At 39.7% G+C, this 19,831-nt stretch overlaps 1 protein-coding gene across 2 annotated transcripts in view; it reads left to right on the top strand.

The window, feature by feature from the left end:
- The window catches only part of COMMD10 (COMM domain containing 10), a 74,224-nt gene that overhangs the window by 34,205 nt on the left and 20,188 nt on the right, over positions 1-19,831 (top strand). The window contains exon 6 of one of the 2 annotated variants that reach the window (XM_042455752.1): positions 665-781. The exons of the other annotated variant lie outside the window; for it this stretch is intronic. Within the exon in view, the coding sequence (XP_042311686.1) occupies positions 665-739 (75 nt within the window). The 3' untranslated portion in view covers positions 740-781. Of the gene's footprint in view, positions 1-664; positions 782-19,831 lie in introns of those variants that run through there. 2 annotated transcript variants of the gene reach the window in all.

Raw genomic sequence — 19,831 nt, 5'->3', positions numbered from 1 at the left:
CAAAATCTGTTCTGGAGATTTGAGGGATCCCCAGAAGTGAGTTGTGGGAGATGATGGCAGGGGGTTGTCAAGAGAAAGAGACCTGCTGATCACACTAGAGTATAATAGCATAGCATTGCACAATGCGGAAATGTTCTGGCTTCACATTCCCCACTCGCATCACCATGAATGTAAAGGACACTGTTTCCCCCCACAAGAATAAAAGAGAAAGATAGTGATGTTGCTTTGCACTTGCATACATCAAAGTACAGTTTTCCCTTGCTATCCACAGGGGATCTGTTATGGACCCCCTGTGGATAGCAAAAACCACAGAACCTTAAGTCCTGTTCTTTTTGGTGGGAGGGCGTGCATGCTGGCCCATTAAAAAAGCTGGGGCTTGCTGTCCGCGGAAGCTCAGATCTGCAGATGGCAAGTCCATAGTTGGTGCGGATGTGCTGAATTGCATATGTAGTTTTCTCAAGTTATGCACTAACAGGAAACCAACTCATGATATGGCAGGAGGATTCTGTTATGAAGGCTGGGCTCATGGCAACATGGTACATGTTTGTAACTCTAAGTGGTAATGGGTATGAGAATAATTCTGAGACCACACACCAACACTGTGTCTCAGTTTTCCTCTGAATCAGAGTAAATGTATGCCAATAACATTGCCTTGTCATTCCAGGGTCTGACAGCTTCTTTTCATGCTAGCCATCTGTTTCAGAATGGAAGCAGTGACCCTTTCACTTTGAATGAGTGAAGAGGTGTGGGTTTGATATTCACAACTCTCCCTTGGACAGTCATTGGCAAGTAAAAATATCATATAATCTAATTTTGTTTCCAGAGCCACTGTATGTTCTACTCTGATGTTGCCTGGGCCAGGGTCACTACTGTGGGAGGGATGGGGCGCTCAGACAGTGTTTCAGACTCCATATGATTATTCATCAGAGGCATCTCTCTCTGTTCACATGTTCGTTTGACTCAGAGGCTCTTGATATAAACAAGTAAATTACCATGTACTAGAGATACCTGCCAGGTTGTTATCTTGTGTGGATAACCTTTCTATACCTATGCTGAGATGTGAAAAAAACTTACGACAAATGCTCTTAATAAACACAAACTCTTTGCAATATAATCTTGACTATATAAAAATACTTGCCTTGCTGTGAATATTTTTCTCTCAAAAGAATTAATAATAAATAATAATGATGAATTTTACAAGTAAAGTTCATTCTTTCCACTGTTCATGATGCAAATAGCAGAAATGTTGATAAAATAAAAAAAATAAAATATATAATTCCTTGATTGAGATCTCAGAGTGTCATTAATAGTTGTATATGGAAAAGATGGGCAGAGACTAGGGAGTGGATTTCTGAAACATTTGCACAGTGAATTCTGCATATCAAAGGCAAAGTTGTGTTGCTTGGAAGAGATTCCTATTTGTTCTCACCTTTCTTCAAACTGCAAGAAAAAGTTATTCAGCTTTGCCTCTCCCCCTTGTCCTTTATATAAGTCAGAAGATGTAGAGAAGAAGAAAATATTTATTCTAATGATAATGACTACCTAATAAGCCAAATTCAGATGATGTGATATGGTTGGAATACCCAAATGATTTGCATGTTGACATTATTTTCATGTTACCTGTATGACATCACTCTGTTCACATAAATGACTTTGAAGCATGGCTGGGAGCATTATTGCTTTGAAAGATGTCACATTGGCACCAATATTTGTTTAATATTAGCACTGTTAAATATGACTTCTTACCAAAATCATTGGGGTGGCGTGGTTAACAAATAAGTTCTTTCTTTGTAAAAATTAAAGACCCACCGAAGATAGAGCAGAAGGTAGTGAGTTGTGCTTTTAAAGCAGAGGTGGGGAATATGTGGCTTTCCAGAGGAAGTTGGATGCAAATCCCTTCATCTCCCATCCTTGACTGCGTTGGCTAGTACTGATGGGAGTTGAAGTCCAAGAATATCTGGAGGGCCCCACATTCTGCACTCTGGTTTCAGAGCAATGGAGACAGTGTGGTTGCTGTGTGATTGGAATTTCAGCAAAAGACATACTTAAGGTTGTTACATGAACCTATATGCTGTTCAAAATAACAGGGGAATCTTTGCCAGATGTTTTTGAGAAAGCCTCAGTATATTGTATCAAAGCTGCTGTAATAGCTGAAGTAGCCCACAGACAGATGTCAGATTGCTTCCTTAAATTGCTGCAGTTTCTCCATTATGTGCAACTAGACTAGATTGTTGACTGCCACTGAGGCATAAATTACATTAAAGAGTATCTCTATTCTCTTGGTTGGTTCTCTGCTCAAGATGTAGCCCCATAGTTTCAGAAATCAAACTGACAGGTTCTAAACCAGGGGTAGGCAACCTGCGGCCCGCGGGCCGGATGCGGCCCGGCAAGGCCTTGGGACCGGCCCCCGCCTGGTCTTGCCGCCGGAGCCTTTGGCCTCTCGCGTGAGGGCGTGGGGCGTTTGGACTATCAGGAGGAGGCGGGCAAGGGGGGCAATTGTCTATAGAAGCCTCCAAAACATGCATTTATATTAACTTTTTTTTAAAATCAGCTAATTTTTTTGCATGTCCTCCATTTTTTATAAAAAGTGTCCTCCGTTTGAAAATTGTACCCTACATTTGTCCTGGTTTATTTATTTAATTTATTTGTACAAAAATTATTTAATTATTTAATTTTTGGCTTTGGCCCCCCAGTTGTCTGATGGACAGCAATCCGGCCCCCGGCTCAAAAAGCTTGCCTACCCCTGTTCTAAACTGTCAAAAGGCGTAAATATGAAAATCTTTAAGATTTCTTCCCCCAAAACAAAGAAACTTCAAATATTCTTCATGTCAGGTTAAAATGATATGTATCTCACCTTAATGCTCCTGTACTTAGTAACTCCACCACAAAGTATCAACAGTTTATCTCTCACTATGATTCAACATGAAAAAATAAATGGTAAACTGTCTGTGTAAGCAGCTATTCGGGATCTTAGATTCAGAGCTTTCAGAATTTTTATTATGCCTTTTAAAAAGTCTCTAACAGATCTAAATTTCATACCTTGAGAAGGTCAGTGGAATTTGGGGTATAATACCTAGCACTGGGAATAATTTCCGTCTGAATAAATAAAATGCTTTTCACTTTAGGTTTTAAATGTGCCAATTAGTACTACCTGCCTTAACAAATCTTTTAATTTTTCATTGGCTTTATCATCTTCATGTAGGTGTTTATGTCTATGTACATAATATTTTCAAATCGTGAATGCTTGAATCTGTGGATAAAAAAAATCCATGGGTATGGAAGGCTGACTATAACTTTTACACATACTGTCTCTCACACAGCCACACTCACATACACCAGTGCTCACAGATATGTACACACTGAGTCATGTTCTTTCATTTTTTCTTTTGCTTATATACATACTCATTTACTCTTCCACACACAGTCACACAAACATTCATTCTCTTGTGAATATGCAAGTATACACAAGTGCATATTCAAGTATGAAAAAAGTGATGAAGAGTATAACTGAATGTGTGTGTATGCGTGCGTGCATGCTTGTGCATGCGTGCGTGAGAGACATAGAATTTGTGTGGTAGACTGTGTGAATGAATGTATCTGAGGGAGAGAGTCAGAAAAAGAACATTACTGAGTGTGTCTGAGAATTAGTGTGTGACAAAGTCACATAGCAAGAAAAATTTAAGAGGAGGAGGGGAGTGTGTGTGTGTGTGTGTGTGTGTGTGGAAATCAGGGCCTCCAAATCTCACACACTCCTTGAACAACTCTTACACACCCCTGTGGGGTCTCGCTCCACTGTTTGAGAGCCACTGGATTAAATGAATTAAAACAATGTGCAAGAGATAGTTTTGTGAAATCATTTAGGGTTCAAAAGCTTTCATAAACAACCATATTTTACTTGGTGCTTAAACAGCAGCACTCTTGGTGCCAATCAGGCCTCCAAGAGTAAGATGTTCCATAACTGGGGTGCCACAGCATAAAAGACCCTTGCACAGCATATTGCTCTGACTGATGGGACACAGAAGAGCCCCCCTCTAACAGACCTTAAATTTCAGGCAGGTGCATCTTCAGAGAGGTGCTCCTTCAAGGTTTTCTGGTCCCATTCATTTAAGACTTTAACTGTCATTGCTAGCACCTTTGAGTGAGTCTGGAAGCATATTGGTAGCCAGTGCAAAACCGATGTTACATGGTTTTCCTACGATGGCAAAAAAGGGGAAACTAACATGCCTTTGCATGGGCTAACTCAGGAAAATGCTTTTATATCCCCTTGGTCTTTCTCCAGAAGATGAAACTGGTTCTGTGAAGGTTACATTGTCTATTTCGTTCCCTAGGTCAAGAAACTGGAGAATGGGTTATGGTGCAAGATCTAGGGAAAGGTTATTTACTTTAAAGGCCAACAGATGCATAGCCTATAGTCAAAACCTTGGTAGTCAAAATGAAGTCAAAATTTCTTAGCTTGATGGAATTCCCCCAGCAGATGTGCTTTGCAGTAGAGACTTGGCAACCTTGACAAACTATATTAGAGTGTTTGAGCTCAGGACTCACATTCTTTTCAGATTCTGGCCTATCAAAGTGGGAGTCAGAGATGCATTTCTTTTCCTAAATAAAGCTGGATCTTTGTTTCACCAGGCCTGGTCTTCCAATTTAGCCTAGAAGTATGAGGAAAGGAAAGTTCCCTTCACAATTTAGCTGTTGCATTTTGCACCTGTTGCAGTTCCTGATTTGTCTTCAAGGGCAGCCCCAGGTAGAGTGCATTGCAGTAGTCTAATTGGGAAGCTACCAGTTAATGGACTTCTCTGGCCAATTTATCCCTGTTCAAGAAAGGCTGTAGTTGGCAGACCCAAAGAGGCCAAACCACAGAGCCCACCTTTGTCTCCAGAGACAAATACAGATCTAAGAGTACTCTCAAGTTATGCACCTGGTCCTTCAGGGGGAGTGCAGCTCCATCCAAGACAGGTAGCTTGCCCAGTTCTTGCACCTGAAAACCACTAATCCACAGAGAATCTGTCTTACTGGGATTCAGAAGATTGATTCACTGATAGATGAATCAAGCTGACAGATACTTATATACCTAAATATACAACTGCATTTTCTACATCAACATATCCTTACATATTTCATCTTTGCGAGCAGACAATCAATGTGACTTTAATTCAGGACTCTAGGATAATATACTACAGTGGTTCTTGCACATTTGCTAGGGACCCCTGTGAAGAACTTCTGTGAATGTGGAAAAAACGCAAATGAAAAAGTACTATTCTTTTTACTTAAGAGAACACCTCTCTAGAAATGTCCAGGTCCTCCAGAGCAACTCTGTGTACAACATCTGCCAGAAGTTGGTCACAAAATCATGTTGCAGCATCTACAAATGCCCAGAGAAGTGTTTTCTCTAGGCACTTCTCTAGTACAAGTCTTTGGTCAATTTCTGTCAGATTTGCACTGGAAGATCTAGAGCCATGATGGCAAACCTATGGCACGCATGCCACGGGTGGCACGCAATGCCATTTCGCCAGGCACGGGGCGACAGACAAGGCGGAATGGGCACACGTGTGCCCGTTCCGCCTCCTCCCTGCCATTTTCGGGCCTCCTGCTGTCTCTGAGAGAGCGGGAAGCCAGAAAATGGTGCCTGGGAGGAGACAGAGGCACGCGCGTGTCTGACTCCTTCTCCCAGCTGCCTTCCCATTCCTCCGTGTGAAAGGGCTCCATGGAGCCCTTTTGCGTGGAGGAAAGGGCCAAAGAGAAGGGGGCTGGGATGCGTGCCCAGCCTCCTCCTCCTCGCCTTCTCCTTCCCTCCTCGCCCTCCCAGACCCATGCCTGCGCTGCCATGGGTTTGGGAAAGTGAGGAGGGAAGGCAAAACGGCCCGTGCCAGCTTCTCCTTCCCTCCTCGTCCTCCCAGACCCACGGCTGGGCTGCCATGGGTTTGGGAAGGCGAGGAGGGAAGGAGAAATGGCCCGTGGAAAGGGTGGGGGGGAGAAGCTGGCTTCCTCCTCCTCCCGCCCATGGGGCTTTGCCAGGCCGGAGGTGTCCTTTGGAGGACACCTCCGGCCTGGGGCAGCTCCGAGGACGGGAGCAGGGGCCGCCGGCTTCCTCCTCATCCCGCCCGCGGGGCTTTGCCAGGCTGGAGGTGTCCTTTGGAGGACACCTCCGGCCTGGGGAAGCCCTGGGGACAGGAGCAGGGCCTGCAGACCCTTTGTTCCTGCCCCCCACGGGCCTTTACTGGTCCCCAGCTGTCTCTGAGAGACAGCTGGAGGCCGGGAAAGGACGCAGGGAAAGCCCCGCCCCTGGAGGGTGGAAGCCCTGCCCTTGGAGGGTGGAAGCCCTGCCTCTGGCACGGGCCCCCGCCCCTGGAGGGCAGAATCTCCACCCTTGGCACGGCGACCTAAAAAGGTTCGCCATCACTGATCTAGAGATTCCTAGAGATAACATATTAATCAAAACCTCAAACGATCAAATCTGCAAAAGTCAAAACTGCAAATGTGGGGGGCCAACTACTGTATATTCATATATAGAGAATGCTGATGCTAGAGCATACTGCTGCATAATTACAGAATGCCCAGAACCAGATCATCATGGCATTATACCTATAGAGAGTCACCTACACCACATTTCATTTTCATTTGACCTTTCTAACCAATCATAATCATTTTCTGACCATATTAAGCCATATATAGTGCATGTTTCTTGGAGTTTTCACAAGCAAATATTTGACGAAAATACAGTATTTAATTTTTTTACAAATGATTTGTGTAATTCAGATATATTGATCTTAACTCACTCACATGCAGTATACCTGTATGTTCTCTCTTCTTATCATCTCATACAATTTAATGCAGTATACTTGGGGTTTGTTTTACCCATAAATTCCTGCTGCTTACCAATTAATTTATTATATTCCAGATGTAATGGCACATCTGGAGTATAATGAATCAAGACATTATATAAGAGAAGACATATTAAAGCATATTGGAAAAGAGGCAACATTCAGATGCCATTCTCATCCTTGATCAGCTAAATTGGGGGAAGGAAGACCATGGTTGCAATTTGGCCCACTGAGGTTCTGCTTCTGGTTTGTGGAGGTTTTTATTTCACTGCAACCCACCTTCCCCAACATGTTTGGGGAAGGAAGGAGAGGAAGATGAAGATGACGATGACAACCTTTGTAGGCAGCAAAGTTGCATTCCCATTTGCCTGTTTCATGTGGATATAAAGACTATTCAGGCAGCACTTTGTAAGCTGGTTGAGCCCAGACCTTTGGATTCATGGATCTCAAAGCACTGTACAGTATATACAGCTTAACTCCTCTCCTGTTTTCCATGTATGGAGTAGGTGAAGGGGGAAGATTCAGGTCCTCAGCTGAAGCGGCAGTTGTGGAAATTCTGGCTAATGTTTCTTTCATAAAGAGAGTGATGTCAAGAGGTGCATCTATGCCTTGCCATCATCTGGGCCACAAGAGAGGCAGTGGTGGTATCTGGATAGATCACCCTGAGCTAATTCTCCTATTGTGTAATAAACCACTTGTGAGGCTAAGCTTGTTCCACCAGATTCAGATTGACCCCATAGCTGCCACAAACATTTCTGCTTTGATGTTACCCAACCTTATTGTTAAGGGTCTTTTTAAACTCTTCAGTTCTTTCTTTTATCTTCTATAAGTGTATGCTTGATGACAAGTTCCAATCAATTACCAGTTTATAAATGGAGTGACACCATTCTGTGTCCAGAACTTCCTAAGAGATGGCTTTCAAAGAAGATGATTGACACATGGTGTCAGAAATTTGAACCCAGTTATCACCATAAATGTGTTCTTGGCCATGTTATGCTCATAACCTTTTTTTTACACCTCAGAGACTTTTCATAAACATGCAAGGATCACTGTGTCCACTTTCTAATAGTATATATGTGCTTTCTGCCACCAATTCCAATATGTAGAGTTCCTTCCTCAGACTGAGTCTTGTGCCAAATCAAAGTGTTAAAACATATACATATAGTAAGGTAGCGTGCTATGTGCCATCAGAAACCAGACATGGTGATCCCACACGTATTAATGTCTCAGAGAAATATTCCAATCTCTCTCACTTCTAAACCTTAGGAATACCTCTTTCAAAATATCACGTTTGTTCTGTAACTTTGCAAGATAAGCAGAAGAGATGGGGGAGTGGGGATCAGTAGGCACATGGTGTAGTTTGGTTGGGATGTTTATCAGTGCTGAAAAAATTTATGATAATGTTTATTACTGTGTGTCATAGCTCTGGGAGATTTGTGGTACGAGTATTTAATTTCACATTTTGATTTGTGTTGGCTGTCTGAGAGTACTCCATAGACTTGCTGAGGTATTAGGAGTGAGTGAATCAATCTTCTGAATGCTTCAGAATGAACTGGAATTTTAATAGCCCAATGTTGATATAGGTCAGGCATGATCTTCGTAGTTCTCTTCCTCAAAGGCAGTAGTGGGGGGGGGGGGGTCATGATCACCTGCAAGATTTTGGACCACTTTAAGTGTTTGTCTTGCCTGGCAGAATCACAACTGAAAAGTCATTTAATAGTGATAAAGATCTCATTTAGTAGCTGGGATCAAGAAAATCTTGTGGCTGCACATTAGGACTACAACACTTAGCGCTTTGTGTACAGGAAAACTGTCATGTAAATAAAAAAGAATTGTCTTAATTGTTTGTCCAAACAAAGCACATACACTACCGGAACAGTAAACCATTGTAAGAGTGTTGTTCTTTTGCGGCAATTTTTCTCCATGGAGCACTTCCTTGTTCATCGAAGTCCCTGGGAACTTGTTCTGCACTATTTGAATCGAATAAGGCTCTTTTGTTAGAAATCTGAAATGACGTCATAATGACCACCCAGGTAAAAAATGTAGTAAGGTCCCTTAGTGGGATGGATTTCTTCAAGGTCTTATTAAAATGTAAAGGGAAGTTCTGTTAAAGTTGATCATGGTTCTTGGGAAACAAGATAATTTATATTTTTTACACAAGTTTTCCCCCCATCATTGCTTATTCAGGTTTTGATTGAAGTGAACAGAGAAGCTTCACTACTTTTATATTTTGTCTTTTTCACATTAGCTAAAGGGGGCTAAAGTAAGAAAGATTAAAATGGTGTGTGGTGTGTATGTGTGTGGTCTGAGTCAGGTTTTGTGCATCGTTTAATAAATTTCTGTTGTGTTCCTAATGCTATAATTAAAAAACACATTAAAAATAGAACTCTTATTGACCAATACCTACCTTCTTAATTAAACTCCAAATTAAAGATTATAGTTATGCATAGTCTTTTTTGTTTTAAAAAAAGACATGCTCAGCTTAATGTCCTATGATCAGGATATTGGCAGTGTACACATCTGTTAACACTAAAGCTGCATTGTAAAATGGCATTCATTATTGAACACCATCATTTTAAGGTCAGAGGCCACAATAAGCCTCCTGCTGTTGTCCCCCATCATAAACTTCAAATGTGCCCATAGTGTACTATTTAAAAATTCCTTAGTTTAATTAACTGAGACTAAAGAAGGAAAGAATTCTTAAACAAGGAGGCCAAGTACACCAATGGCTTTTTCACAGTAGTTTTTTTTTTTAAAAAAATTATTACTATTATTATTATTATTACAAGTGATAAGCAGTAGCTAGTTTTTATCCCCCCCACTCTGCCACACTGTAAGGTAATGTTAAATACTAAGAGATACGCTTCCGTTTACAGCTATGAATTGTGTTTTTCACCTTAGAATTTATTGAAAATAATTCATTTGTTTCTTATCCCAAATAGAGCTATGGTATCTTTAAGAGGACATTGACCTTTGTTTCCATTTTGGTAAACTGATTCTTTGTAAAGTTGAAGGCTTTCATGGCCGGCATCCATAGTTTTTTGTGGGTTTTTTGGGCTATGTGGCCATGTTCTAGCAGAGTTTTTTTCTGCTAGAACATGGCCACATAGCCCAAAATACCCACAAAAACTGATTCTTTAACAGTCTAAAATGGAAATGTTTAAAGAAGATGGAACTAATGGATGAGTTTTCACTTTTTCATAATCACTGATTATGCAACAAGGGAGAGAAACCTCACAGTACATTGTACCTTTCCCCCTGTATTTATAGGTTCTGTTTTTTTGCTCATTTTTATAACATGAGGCTGATAGCGGAACATCTTGCCATTGCCTCAGTGTACTAAGACCAGATATCTGGAGTCTTCTTATGGTTTCAGAAGTAAAAAGCCAGTCCTGCCAGCTACTGCCCCAGCCATCTGACTTGTTGCATCAGAAAAAGGCAAGGCAGCAACCATTTCTGCATTTTTCTCTCCTTATCTTCACCTTCTGAGAGGACCTGTTAGCCTTTCTATGGCTTTTCCCATGTTGTTGACAGCTAGTTGTGTTTGGCCACAAGAGTTGCTAAGCAAACCTTGCAAGAGTTGTTAGGCACTTGTCGTATCAGAACAAATTCATGTTAGCTCTCTTTCTATAATTGGAGACAATCTGTCCTTAAGCCTCTTGAGGCAATACCCCGTTGATGAGTGTCCCATGTGGTACATTAAATTTAGTCTAGTCTCTAGTCCATTATATTTTCATGTTCTTCCTTATGGGATTATATTGATCCCTGGTAGGTTTCAAACCTGTCTCTTCTCTGCCTGAAGACATTCTTTCAATCTGGGCAAATCTAATACTCTTTAAATGAATGTACTATTGAGTAGAGAAACCTGAAGTACTGCAAATGACATAAAGGAAAGTAAACAGAGCGTCTTGTCATGTTTCATAAATTTCATGTAATTACTTGTTTACGCCAGTCTTGCACCCACATGTTGTGCTGGTATTTGTTAAACTTTAGCATCTAGGCAGTTTTTGATGTTCCAGTATAAACAGTCTACATCCAAATGCAAACTAAAGTAGTTGCCATGTTGCTCATAAAGTCTTCAGATCATTTTGGCTATGTGTTGCCTTACTGAAGTTCTGCCATAGGATTAAATAGCTTTCTATCTGGCATTAAGTTCAGAGTTTTGCCAGAAATACAATTTGAGAAGAAAAAATTAGATAATATTATTGCATGTAATTGACATATGCAGTACATTAATTATAATATATCAGCAACTAGATTACTTAAGAAACTGGTATTCTTTCACAGCACAGAAATATTGTCCATTATTTCAGGAGATAGTACTGTTTTGAGGTACATCATGTATGCTGCCTTGAACTCTGGAAAGTGTAAGCTGGATCTAATTGAAATGAATAAACAGAGTAAAAGGGTTTTCCAAGTAAAGTTGCTGCCTACATAACTTTTTGATCTGTATTGTGTAGGTATTTAATATCATATTAGCACATATTTCATTGTCTGCATTTTTAACGGAGGCATTTTTAAAACCTTTACTACTATATGTCAGCTTTTCAAATGTTAAAAAGGGGGTTCTTTTGAAAGTATAAAATCTCTCCCCTCATGTCTAAAGACATATATTGAATAGTTAACTTTTTCCAACCAGGAACATTGAAGCTTGTATACTATTCTGAATGAATGGTCATAAGTAAAATTACTTAAGAAACTGAAGATACTTTTTCACTCTAGTAATTTCAGCCAAACTAGGTCATTCAATAAATGTCAGTAAGGCTGGAAAGTAAGTTAAATGTCACTTGAAAGAGGCATGTATGCATAAATTTGTGAGGCACTCTAAAAGCTTTTATAGGTAACACGACTAAAGATCTTTTTTTAAAAAAACAACAACCCAGTCTCTAGTGATAAATGAGTGAATTATTAAATTATCAGTAAATTTCCTTGGTTGCCTACTTGTTTATGTAAAATACCCAACAATGATAATAAGTAGTGGAGAGAAGGAAGGGCCTTTTGTCTTCATGAAGTGCTTTTGAAAGAGCAGCCAGATTAGAAAAGTTTGACATGAGTTAATATTGCTATAATAAAAGTAACCTAATAGAGGTGATTGTGTTTCTTGTTGCGACTGCACAACATGTTGTCATCTTAAAGCGAATGCCCTTGTATTCGTGCCAAGTTTTACACTTGTCACAATTCAAGCCATTTTTAGCATATAAGATAATATAGATTCATACATTTGAATTTTATTTTACTTCCTAAAGAAGACATTGTGCTTATTTAATAAGGTAACAATGTATAATTTTATAAACAAAAACTTTGGTAGACCATACCATATTAGGGAAAACAGGAAAGTAATCATCCTAGAGTAGTAGGCTATCTATTGTCACAAGTAGCAAATGCATTTTACAGTGCGCCTTCTTTACGCGGGGGATCCATTCCGGACTCCCCCACGTAAAGCAAATTCCGCCTATGCTCGAGCCCTATTCAAATGAATGGGGCTCATGCATGCGGCGGCATGGTGGCGCATAAGCGCCCCATTATTCCCTATGGGACGTGCTGCCCCTTCTCCCAGTGCAGCTTTCAGTGTATGCTGAAAGCCGCGTAAATCGCACCAGCATATGACGCCGGCGCACTGTACTTTGATCTGGTCTAATCATTTACTAGTGTTATAAAATTCATTCCAGTAACAAAACCAGTATGGAGATCAATCCAGCATTGTTGTTGTTGTTGTTGTTGTTGTTAACTGCATGGCGACTTGGTGGATGAGACATCTCCAAGACTCCCTGACTTCCACTGCTCTGCTTAAATTTTGCAGGCTCATGCCTGTGACCTCCTTAATTGAGTCTTTTCATCTCGCCTTCCAGTCTTCCTCTTATGAACTCTTACGAGTACATTTTGATAATTTTATAGTATTAGATTTTAATTGTGGGGTTTATATTTTTTTAATTGTGTTTTATATTTGAAATGAATGAATGAATGAATCATCCTTTCTTTCTACTATCCTCAACCTTTCCCAACATTATTATCTTTTCTAATGAGTTGTGCTTTCTCATGAAGTGGCCAAAGTATGACAGCCTCAATTTTATTACCTTAGCTTCAAGGGGTATTTCAGGATTGATCTGTTCAAGGACCCATTTCTTTGTTGTTGTTTTTTGCTGTTCATGTCATCCTTAGCATCGTCTCCAGCACCACCTCTCAAATGAGTTGATTTTCTTTTTATCCACTTTTTCGCTGTGTCACATCTATACATAGTGATGGGGAATACCATACCTTAGACGATTTTAACTTTAGTGCTCAGTTGTATATCTGTATTCTTTAGGATCTTTTCTAACTTTTTCATGGCTGCCCTTCCCATTTCTGGCCTTCTTCTCATCTCTTGACTGTAGTCTCTGTTCTGTTTAATGTTTGATTCAATGTACCTGAAATCTTTAATTATTTAGATTTCCTCATTGTCTAGGTTAATAATAATAATAATTTGTTTTATTTATATACCGCTATTCCAAAGATCATAGCGGTGAACAGCAAGTAAGCTAATTAGCAAGTAAGCTAATTTGCCCCCCAACAGTCTGGGTACTCATTTTAGCGACCTCGGAAGGATGCAAGCCTGAGTCGAGGTTGAATTTATATAGGTCCTCTGTGGTCATTATTTTTGTTTTCTTTATGTTTAGCAGCAAGATGGCCTTTGGACTTTCCCCCTTAACCTTCCTCAGTGATTGTTCCAAGTCCATTATGTTTTCCACTAGTAGTATGGTTTCATCTGCATATCTTAGATTGTTAATATTTCTTCCTCTTATCTTTACTCCTTGGTTTCTCTTGCCACTGGGAGTGGCTAAACTAACCACAAACCAACAAGGAAGCCATTGCATCCTGTTGTGTCTCAGCCTGGCCCTGGCTTCTAACAAACCAGCAACAGAAAGGAACCTTCAAATTGGGGCTTTACAGTTTGGCTTTTTAAGGAAGAAACAAATCAGGAATGCAGATCTGGAAATAACAGGAAGCTTTAGGTTCATCATTAGTTTATCTTCTACTGGCAGCAGAATCAAAGTGTGTTTGTATGGAACAGGGTGGGGGGAGGACCAGGCACTGTGCACAAGCACAGTGTTCATGCACAATAAGTCTGAATTCTCAGCAATTCCTCCTTATCATTATGTTCAGATACAACCACTGCCTATTAATCACAGTAGGAAATGGGAGCAGCAAAGTAAATTATTATAGATATTTGTGGACCTGATCTTTTCCTTTCTCACAGCTTTCCTACTCAAGCTCCGATATGTATCCTCTCCTTTTGTAGATGGAACACTCACAGCTCAGGTCTGATCATTTCTGTATTTGTGTATTGGTCTTCCATTTTAGACTTGTAACTCTGTAAAGTTTATTTTTTATTTCTTTATTTGATTTATACTCTTCCCTTTCTCATAAGAATTCAAGGTGGTTAGCAATCTTATACAAAAACACAGAAAGTTGAAGTCATAAATTACCAATACTTGAAACCACAAATTTCATGGAATATTGAGTGTCTTAAATTTCTAGTGCCTAGTGTTATAAATTATGAACACTTGCAAAAATAGTAATACAAACAAGCAGCAGCCAAAAACAAATTCAAAATTTCCTTGTTTATTTATTGACAGTAGCTCTTTGAGAAGCAAGTATTTAATTTGGGTCATGTGCAGTATTTCACAAGGCTCTTTCCCAGTTTTATGCATCTGAAAGTAGAAAAGATTTCTGCAACCATTACTAAAACTGTACTGTGTGCGGATGTTTCTTATATTACAGGAAACATCAATATGGAAAGTTCAAGGGTACTGCATCCTGAAGAGCAGTTGAGTGTCACTGGAGTTTTTTTGTACTTATTTCTTGGTTGGTTGACTCATAATTGATAACACGCATAAAAACAGGAAAAGCATCTCTTTTAGACAATACAATAACTTGGCCTTTAAATTCCCTTAAAACTCGCTTGTCACTGAGCCAGTTAGGCAGGGGCTAGTTGAGTGGAGAAAAATGCACATGACCAGAGCTGTATGTACCATTGGCCAGAGTGAAGCAATTGCCAGGCTGCAGATGCTGTGGACCATCAAGCAATGATGTGCCAGGTAGCCTGTCTTCCACTAGTTTGGTGCCCTCAGTCTGCTGTCTGCCACAAAGACATAGGGTCTGAAAGAGTTTAATGACATTAAAAAAAACCCATCACTCCTGTTTTTTTAATTGATTATTATGTTATTATTCTAAAAGTTTGGCTATTATTACTCTTTTCTAGCTCTCTTATTGGAACAATGACAGCTTGAATTTATACATTTCAACTGTAAAAGTTTATTGTCAGTTGTTCATTGTTAGACCAGTATCCTGTGTCAGTTGTTTCTTTTGAATCACTTTATTTTATAGTGCAAGAAATGTCATTCAGAAATTAACAAAGTTCAGCCAAAAAAATCTCCTGAGAGTACTTTGTTTGTTTTATTATGTATATACATGTATTCAGATTTAATAGGAATAATAAGCAGTATAAAATTGGTGTTTTATTAAAATATGTAAATCATATCAGAGCCTAATAACTGTGGAGTGTTAAAGCATTAAAACATGGTTGATCAAACTTTCTAATACATAAACCAATGTTTTACCATTATTAATATAATATGCAGAGTTCAATTTATTTCATTAAAACATTAATATATAGTAAGATCAGAATGGAACACTCCCGCTCACAGCCGAAGGGGTATTAATGTTGCACAAAAACAGTCGACCCTCCGTATCCAAAGACTGTGCATCCATGGATTCAAATACCTACAGCTTGGAAATAGATTTTAAACATTCCTGAAAGCAAACCTTGGTTTCCCCATTTTATATAAGAGACACCATTTTACTGTGCCATTGGATATAATGGGATGGGCATCCACAAATTTTGTTATCCACAGGTGGTCCTGGAACCAAACCCCGTGGGTACTAAAAGTATTAAAAGTTTTTTTAAAGACCTTTCCAGGTCACTGTTTGAACCACTAGATGCTGTTCTGCTTCAAAATGTGTCCATATATGTTATTTTCCTCATGGAAATCATCTCAGCCAGGAGGATCTCAGAGCTGACAGTGGCTCCTTCTTGCTGCAGGTTCAATACACACTCAGTCTCTCTCTGGATTGACCTTGATTTCCTACCTAAAATCAGTTCCCCTTTTCACCACTCACAACTTATCTTCTTCCTGTCCTTCTGCCCTCAGACTAGATGTTAGGTGGGGTCTGAAGCTGTACATCAGGCACACTGGACCCTTTAGGAGATCAGCAGCATTCTTTTTCTCCTCTTCACCCACCTCACTAGGAGAATAACTAACTCAATTTACACTAACTCATTGTATTAAGGCATGTATTTTCCTGGCCTACAGATCCCTTGGTCTACTTAAACCACCAAATGGGACAGCACACTCTACCAGGTTGGCGCCCACATCAGCAGTTTTTTCAGCTAACACTCCCCTGGAGTAAATTTTCAGAACTGCAACTTGGGTTACTCCTTCCACTTTTACAAAACACCATCGACTAGACAAATCTATCACTGCTAGGGCATACTTTGGTAGATGGGTATACCTAGCCAAGTACTGTCAGAATAATTACTTTTTTGGCACCTTCCCCCCCCTCCTCCCATGTTTTGTTTATGCTAGAGTAATTCCCATTCATGGATGGCTCCTTCTCTGTAAGCTGAGAATGGCTCATTGAAGAACTTACCATGAAGGTCCATTCTAGCCAAGGAGAAGGAGCAATTTAGCCCCATGGTGGCAAGACTGTTTTCCTTTGTCCCACCCCACAGGATCTTTCCTTTCTCTCAGTTTTTTTTCTCAGCTTGGGAATGAACTGAGAAGGCATCAGGGATCCAGTAGAAAATACTATCTTAAAAAGTATGTGGCCTCGCCTGGTTGGCATCAGGAATTAACACATTCATGGATGGCTTCTCTTCCTTGGCTAGAATGGACTTTCACAGTAAATTCTCCAATGTGCCAATTTCTTATTTAAGGATTCCTCTTTTTTCTTTTTCTTCCTTTTGAGAATGACATTTTTGGTATGAAGTTCTGCAGTATTGACCTGGATACTGTCTTTCCTTTTGTTAGCAGAACAGAATTCAGGTTCATAGAACAGGGATTTCTTGGGTCCCTTCTGACAATCCTGAAGATCTGTTCCTCGGATTTGGGAGACCCTTGAGATTAAGGTGGGATATAGTCTAGAATGCTGAAGATGAAGATCAAGTAGTTACAAATTGTCTCCTCCATTAGATGAACAGAGGAGCACCATAGAATCTGAATACATTGTTTTCAGCATATGCCAAGTATTGTGCTATCTTTTGTAGCCTTTTAGTAGCTTAAATTCAGGGCCTCAGCTAAGAAAGATTTTAGAAATTATAGGTAGGAATAACAGAATGGAACTTTGGATGGAGAAAGGTGGTTTTTTTGTAGTTGTTAAAAACAGGATCCATTTCTGTAGCAGGCTGAGGCTGCATCCACACTATAGAAATAATCCAGTTTGACACTACTTTAACTGTCATGCCTCAATGATGTGGAATCCTGAGATTTGTAGTTTGTTTTGGCACAAGAGCTCTCTGACAGAGAAGGCAAAATGTCTCACAAAACTATAATCCCCAGAATTCCCTAGCATTGAACCATGGCAGGTAAAGTGTTGTCAAACTGGATTATTTCTGCAGTGTGGATGCAGTCTTAAGGTTAGGTTAACACCCATGCTTTTATGTGTGGGCCTCTTGAAGAGGATGGCAAGCAAAAGACCATGTACGTTCTTCAAAAAGATTGCCAACAAGTTCGTGGGTGCAGCTGCAACTGATTCAGTACATTTTTCTTGCCTCTGGCTAATCATTTGGTGGTCAGATGCGCTCAACCCCAAGGGACTCTATCTGGCCTGGGATTCACACTTGCTACTTCTTGCTTGGCAAACTATACATATTACCTCAGCCAAGTCAGTTTATTAGTGAATGGCAAGCCAAGGACCCTGTAGAGTAGTATATCGTGAAACATAAACTTTTTAATATAATGAATGGCACTTTATATGTAATCTTACAGAGGTATATGCTAATATAGTATTCAGAGACTAGTTAAGTTTGAATTCATGCTCTCAAAACAATAGTCCCCCCTCTCCTATTTTTCTGTTGGCATTTGCCATGCAAGGTTATTAATTCCAGCTCTTGCATCCACTATATTTTATAAACCTTTCAGCAGAAACAGCAATATCAAAGCAGTAGGTAATTATTGTTTGGCTGGTTTGAGATCAATTCAAGAGTTTATGCAGTTTTAAATTGTGGTCGTATGTTCATAATTATGAAGTCCTGTGTGGAAAATAAAAGAATCTTCTACAGGGGTCCTTCCTGCAAGTTATTAGTGAATGCATACACTCACTATGAGACTGAATTTCTAGTTATATATCTTTTTATCATGAACTTTTTGTGTCCAAACTGAATAATTAGTTCATCTTCTTTTATACATTATTTGCCTTTCATTTAGAATCATTGTGGAATGTTTTAAAGTAGCAATAAAACTAAGTTGCACAATTTTCTTCCTGCTCACCCAGGAATTCTTTTTGTTTGTTTGTTTCGATTTTAAACTTCTTGGTCAACAGATATACCCTGGAGTTGATGTTTACTCTGTGCATGGAGTGCAACAGAAGAACTAGCTGAAATTATTAGAATATTTTAACAAGTACAGCTCAGCTTATTGTTCATCTCTGCTGATGTGTTAAAATATAATGTGCATTTGGCAGTTTCTCTACATGTGGTCATCAGGATATGACCCCATGCAAATGGGTTCACCACAGGTAATCTACTTAAAAGCACAATCCCTTATGTTATGACACTTTCTCTCCATCCTACAGCTGGCCATTACCAGATGGTTTTAAAATCTGTTTTGTTCTCTCTAGAAATCTGAAGCTAATGTGCTGTTTTTAGAAACTAGAAAGGCTAGGGAGTCCTAATAGTGACCTTTAACACTTAACAATGCTTGCAGCATGAAGTAGTTATTACCTTGGCACTGGTAATGGAGCATAGATAGAAAAAATGCACCATTTGGCAAATTAAAGACGAAGGGTGAATATGGTCTTTTGATTTGAATGAGGACACCCCCAGGAACAAAAATATGGATTGTACATTCTCCTGTTCCTTTTCTCCTTTAGTTCCTTGCTTAGTCTTAGTTGACATTCTAGTCTACAACACTGAGATGATAGAATTGACATAGGACATGAGTGGGTAATTTGGGATCCTACAGCTGTGGTTGGACTATAACTTCCATCATCCATTGCCACTTGCTATGCACACTGTAACGGATAGGATTTGCAGCCCAACAGCATCTAGAAGGCCACAAATTGCCAGCCCCTCCTTTAGGAAATGCCATTGCTGAATGTTATCCAAATCAAAACAAAACTTCATTACAAGTAGAAATTAGACAATGTGTCCCTGTCATGCAATTTTTGTATTTACAGCAAGGCTTTCATGTAGGAGATTATTCAAAAACACCTCTGTCTCCCCCCCTTCTCTCCCTCCCTCTCTCCCTCCCTCCCTCTCTCTCTCTCTCTCTCTCACACACACACACACACACGGAAGTAATATAGTTTGTTCTGTCACCTTTTGCCCTCTGTATTTTAAATTTTAATTTTTTTAAAATAAATTCTGTTGAGAAAAGAAAAGCTACTAACAAAAACCATACATACAACCACAAACATCAAAAACACTGAACACTGTACATCACAGTCAAACATACTTCACAGCACACATACAAGGACTTGCATTTACCCACCTTTCACCGATTTATGTATACAGTGGTACCCCGGGATACGAATGCGCCGCCTTACGAAATTTCCGGGTTACGAAAAAAATCCATTTTAAAAAACTGTTCCGGGTTACGAAGGTTTTTTCGGGTTACGAAAAATTTTTTGGTGCTTTTCGGCGCTATTTCACACGGAATCGCGGCTTTTCCCCATTAGCGCCTATGGGTTTTTCGGCTTGCAAAGTATTTCGGGTTACGAAAGCGGCGGCGGAACGAATTAATTTCGTAACCCGGGGT

The sequence above is a fragment of the Sceloporus undulatus genome, chromosome 2 (assembly GCF_019175285.1).
Source record: "Sceloporus undulatus isolate JIND9_A2432 ecotype Alabama chromosome 2, SceUnd_v1.1, whole genome shotgun sequence".
Taxonomy (NCBI): domain Eukaryota; kingdom Metazoa; phylum Chordata; class Lepidosauria; order Squamata; family Phrynosomatidae; genus Sceloporus; species Sceloporus undulatus.
Note: the sequence above shows the minus strand (reverse complement) of the source record. Positions and strands in the feature narration are given on the sequence as shown.